This window comes from Quercus lobata, chromosome 12, assembly GCF_001633185.2.
Source record: "Quercus lobata isolate SW786 chromosome 12, ValleyOak3.0 Primary Assembly, whole genome shotgun sequence".
NCBI lineage: Eukaryota > Viridiplantae > Streptophyta > Magnoliopsida > Fagales > Fagaceae > Quercus > Quercus lobata.
In genome coordinates this window covers 27,753,731-27,759,329 of record NC_044915.1, presented here as the reverse complement: position 1 = coordinate 27,759,329, position 5,599 = coordinate 27,753,731, and the positions used below count along the sequence as shown (strand labels likewise).

General features: G+C 35.9%; 1 protein-coding gene across 1 annotated transcript; it reads right to left on the bottom strand.

Moving 5' to 3' along the window:
* Positions 1-377: 377 nt before the first annotated feature.
* Positions 378-5,038, bottom strand: LOC115971849 (ethylene response sensor 1). Its single transcript, XM_031091926.1, has 6 exons — positions 4,802-5,038; positions 2,704-3,631; positions 2,210-2,578; positions 1,833-2,099; positions 1,361-1,488; positions 378-1,025 (listed from the first exon to the last, which is right to left on the bottom strand). The coding sequence occupies exons 2-6, from the start codon at positions 3,604-3,606 to the stop codon at positions 785-787; spliced, it is 1,908 nt and encodes a 635-aa protein (XP_030947786.1). The 5' UTR covers positions 3,607-3,631; positions 4,802-5,038; the 3' UTR covers positions 378-784.
* Between the last annotated feature and the right edge of the window lie 561 nt (positions 5,039-5,599).

The following is a 5,599-nucleotide window of genomic DNA, read 5'->3' as shown; positions in this document are numbered from 1 at the left end:
ATAAAAAACCAGCGTCCAGTGAAACCCAAAAAAAAAAAAAAAGGGGTTGGCAAGCCACATTTATTTCGGCCAGGTTGAAGCTGCTAAAAAATAAATAAATAAAAAGAAAATATGGGTAATTTTGTCCAAACATTTTTGTCCACTTTTCACTTCCATTCTCTCCGATATAGGGGGAGAGGAGAACTTGTGGGTCCCAACAAAATCTCTCATCTTTTCTACCCTCAACCAAAAAACCAAAAACATCATTTTCTCTCCATTTTTCATCCTCTCTAAAATCACTCCAACCAAACATAACCTAAAATTGGACATGAATTACAACAGGGCTGATGCATCATGCACAACATGTGAATATCACAGAAAAGTAGTCCCAATTTGGCAAAATTACAAATCTTTATCCAAGTAAACCACATTACATCAGGCAGGTAATAGTGTATAATACATGTAATTTCCGTTTCTCCATCAGCCAGAATACAATATTAACCCTCATAGCTCAAAATTATACTACTTTATTCTGGAATAATTTCATTGATGATCATGGTCTCTGACTGGGCCTTTCCATACAACACCAAATTAAATTTCAACATATATAATGACCATATATAATATCTATAAGAAATACAAGTAATAATGATCCTATTCTTCAGTTCCATATTAAGCAACCTAGCAAGTTATTATCAAGCTAAAATCGCATCTCTAGGCTATTTGAGATTCTATCAGCGCCATTGCTCCCAACCCCGATTAATATCAAAACGAAAAATATGCTGCATCCCTTAGGCCTTAGCATCTAAAAACTTCTTTGATAACGGGAATGTGAAGAAGCTATATCAACAATATCTCTAAATACAGGTTTATGTCCAGTGAGATCTGCACTTCTGTTATGAGCATAACCTTTGGGTGCAACCTGGCGCACGACTGAATCATTTGGGCCTTCACAAATCCCAAGTTTGACAATGAATGTGGCAATGCTCCCTTTATCAGGGCCCTCACTCTCTATCCAAATATTACCTTCCATGAGATTTACAAACCTAATTCAATCAAAAGAGAGCAAGTCATTTGCTGAAGAATTGAGTAAACAATGAAGGGGCCATGAATAAGATGCAAGAAATGAAGAACAACCCTATTTGATAGTTCCCATGCTAAATCAATAGCTAGCTACTCAACATCTTCCTAGAAATGATAGCATGAAAGGTCAATGCTCAGTAATGTCCAAAAAGGAAAATGTAAATGCCCAACAGATATGGTGAGAAATATCTCTAAAACACTTCACATGGTTAGAGTGATCAAAAATATTATTAGGATGGAAAAACCAGAAGTTCTGCATGCAATGTAGTCAAATGTAGGATCTGAATTTTCTAAGTACCGTTTACAAATGGCAAGTCCAAGTCCTGCGCCACGATTCATTTGATTGGATCCACTTCGAAACTGAGTAAATCTGGTAAATAGATGTGGAATATCTTGTGGGAGAATACCACAACCAGAGTCCTTAACCTGCAGTAACAAGGATGTTATGGTTGATAACAAACAAAATGGTATGCAGTAACTATATTACCAAGAAAAAAAAAATATTGGGCAGATAATGCGTTAGGTTGTAACCAGGCATCTAGCAATTAGATGCTGCCATGGATACTAAATGAGTTAATCATGAAAGTAAAGCACTAGATCACATGGGACAATAAACATAAATTAAAAGGAGTACCCTGCAATCACCAAAACATCATTTGTCCATAACATGGCAAGAAATACCTCAAACCTCATAAATTTAAAATTTTTAGATTTTAATACTGGTCAATAGAAACAAGCCAAAAGAAAAGTCAAATGAACTATTTACCAACCTGTACTCGTAGGAAGAAGTGACCATCACTTGATACAGGATAAAATTCAGGGGGCCGGCAATCTCTAAAGGACTCTGGTTTTGCAATAGATGCTATAATTGAAACATAACCCTCCTTAGTAAACTTCAGCGCATTACCGGCAACATTTAAAACAGTTTGCATAAGCCGTCTCTCATCACCAACAGCACATACAGGTAAATCCGGGGAGATAAGCAAAGTCATGGATAACTTCTTCACAGATGCTATAGGCTTTATCAAATTCATGATCTACAAATTTAAGACAGATTATGCTACCAAGATACCCATATGTAAGTGCTGTACAAAATCAAGATTATTTTAATTCCATTTTGTAAAAATTGAACCACTGGGATAGTCACCTCTCTGAAAACTTCATGAAGGTTGAATGTTCCACGTTCTAATTCTAGGCTTCCATCTTCAAGTCTAGAAAGATCTAGAACATCATTAATAAGTGTTGCCAAAAGGTTGCTACTCTTTAGTACTGTCTCTATCACAACCCTTTGTTCTGGACTTAGCTCAGTCTCTAAAAGAAGAGAAGACAATGAAATCATTGCGTGCATTGGTGTCCTCATTTCATGATTCATGACTGCAAGGAAATCATTGCGAGCGTGGATAGCCCTCTCTGCTTCTCGTCGAGCTAAATCTAAAGCAACATTCTGCTCCATGAGCTGATCACGGGCCCGCATAGACTCTTCAAGAATAGCAGCATGTGAAAGAGCAACAGCTACCTATATGAGAATTGAAGAACATGAGCCGGTACAAAGTACACAAGGACACAACAATATTATTATGTATGATACACACACACACACAAAAGGCAGCTAATGACATTTAAAAAAAAAAAAAAAAAAACCTGATCTGCTACAACATCAACAAGTTCCAATTCATGGTCTCGCCACTTTCTAGCACCATCCGTAGGGAGAATTAAAACCATGATTGCATAGCTCTTAGCAGAGAGATCAGACCAATCATTAATCTGGAAATTCGAGAGATCTAAAAGAGGTACGCGCACAGCAACAACATCAGGTGGCACATATCTTCCTACAAGAGGTCTGATCCTAGCCAGAGGGCAGTTGTATGGTATGCGTATTGCTCGAGCATTATTGAAAACATCATTGACTATAGAATGGTTTAGTGGCACGGTGGACCCAACTTGTATTTGGTGGTTTAGGGTATGAGAAAGTTGCAGATTCATTCCAGTTCGTGACGGCATCCACAACACACATTCTTCTAGGGCTAAAGTCCTACCTAACTCAACAAGTGTGGTTCTCAATATAGTATGTCTATCAAGCGTGCTTCTAATTTCATGAGTCAACATCCTAACATGCCTTCCAGTCTCTTCTTGTGTAAGAATAAGCCCCATCTCCCTGTCAAGTTCTTCAGCCTTGTTCTTTAGAAATAGTTCCCGAGTTTTGACACTCAACAGATCAGGAATGATGTGAACAAGCATTAATGCAGTTGCACATGATACAATAGCACAAGCAATTTTTGCAACTGTCATTACAACAGCAACTGCTTTAGAGTGCATAGAGAACGTCCACAAACTTATGAAGTGGGTAGCTCCACAAAGAACAATAAAAGCACCAAACTGCATAAGCACCCATCTATATGGGAAGAAAGCAGATTTTTGAACAAAATAAATAAGCTCCAGGGGTATGGAGAAATATGCTATGGCGATTAAGAAATCTGAGATATACTGATATTTCACCAGAAGTTCATCATGCCATTGTGTGTCAATGCAATCACAGGACTCCATTACCCAATAAACTCTCTCAACAAATCTGAGAACACAATCAAATAATTATATTGTTAAACCACTAAACAATATGAGTTCACATAAGAATTGACAACTAATAATTAAAAATGCCACAGAACATTCATTGCTTGGCGTGTTTCAACAGATGATAATTTAATCACACAAATGTGTCGAGTTCAAGATTATATGTGCAAATTCAACATCAATAAGGGACCACTAAAGAAATTGACAACCACCATCACATTTATAGAAACTTGAATTGGTAAAAATGCACAAAATATTTCAACAAAGGGTCTAATTGAAATAGGTGTGGTAATGACTACCATTTAATTAAACGGACCCAAATTGGAGAAGGAACTTGAACCTTTTCTTTTTTGAGAAATAATTACAACATGCCGCTAACCTCGCAGCTCGAACCTTTTCTCCCCTAGACCCCAAGCACTTTGTACATGGGAAGGTGTCAATTCAGCTACAAAGCCTTTGGCAAGCACGAACTTGAACCTTGAAAGATACTTTCATAACTAATGGAGCATTCAATTTCCATGTGATTTCCAAAGATACCTTTATAAAACATGTAACCATGCTTTCATTCTCAATAGAAAACCTACTGCTATCAGGAAAAAAGTCCCTAAAGCAGTGAGTGATTTCTATTATTTTTTATATCACCTCCCCTCATTCAATTCCTATAATCAGATATTCTGTCTACCAATAATTTGCACTAACACTAGTGTTTCCAAAAAGTGATGGTGCTTAATCATGTTACTATTTATAACAAGTGCCGGGTAATTTTGATCATGATCAATTATTTTCAGATAGAATTTTTATTTACATATTATTTTTAAATAATGATCAAGAAATGTTTTTCTTAGTAACATTATCCATCTAACCAAACAAACTCTAAAGTAGCTCAAAACCAACTCAATAATTTCCTTTAAATCAATTTTTTTTTTTTAAAACCCCATATTTCCAAATACAAAGATTTAAATAATTCAACAATGATGCCTAACAAATGAGACTAACAATAATCATTATCCCTTTTAAAACAAAAGGTAATACAAAAACTTAAAAAACTCTTCTTTCTCAAATTTACACCAGACCAATCCCCAAAAACATCAAATTACAAAAGTCCCAAACATATACAAATGGGGTTTTAATCATTTGCCAAAAAAAGAAAGGGAGTAGCATTAATATTTACCAAGCTGAGAAAGAAAAAGTGGATGGCCGGAGACTAATTGCAGAGCTATGTGGGCGTGATCTCAGCCGTCCATTTCATGTGGGGGTTCCATAAAGTTGAAGTGGAACAGTAGCTTCATGGGAGAAAAGTAAGAAACAATGGAAAACCAGTGTATAAAACTATGAACTAGGAAATTGGTAAAGTGAAGGAAGAGACTTCTTTTTTTTTTTTTTTTTTTTTTTTTTTTGAGAAACAAAGGAAGAGACTTTTATAAGTACAGGGAAGCCAAAAATAGCATTCACAGACAAAAGAAACTAGTTAAAGGGGAGACAGATACATTGGTTTCTATTTTGAGGGGAGTCTCTCGCACGTGCCTCGACTGGCTTCATAGTTTTTTTTTTTAATCGAACCAATATCACGTGATAATAATGCGAATATCACACGTACCACCAGAACTTTAATAAGGCTATTATCGTGAGCAAAATATATCCATTGAAGCGTCATTGGTCAAATTGCTCAATTTTTACCAAATATGATGTAGAGTTATATGAAAACTCTTATCACTCTGTTATGGTTAAATAAATTTTGTTTAAAAGAAAAATTTTCACACGTGTTGACATTTCACTCGGATAACATGGGCGGGTTGTATCACTTCCATTGAACGTTGGGATTGAAGTTCTTAGTTCTACCCATCTCTTTGGTAAGTGGGTTCAACCGACCAAGCCCACTTACCCTTCGGTGGTAGAAGTGAAAGAGACAAAAAGTTATTATTGTAATGTTATTTAAAAATGTTTTATTATATGCCTTATAAATTATTAG

Coding starts and splice junctions, on each gene's coding strand:
- LOC115971849 (XM_031091926.1), bottom strand. CDS start 3,606: ATGGAGTCCTGTGATTGCATTGACACACAATGGCATGATGAACTTCTG. Junction 2,579..2,703: donor TTGATGTTGTAGCAGATCAG/GTTTTTTTTTTT, acceptor ATTCTCATATAG/GTAGCTGTTGCTCTTTCACA. Junction 1,026..1,360: donor GGACTTGCCATTTGTAAACG/GTACTTAGAAAA, acceptor TGATTGAATTAG/GTTTGTAAATCTCATGGAAG.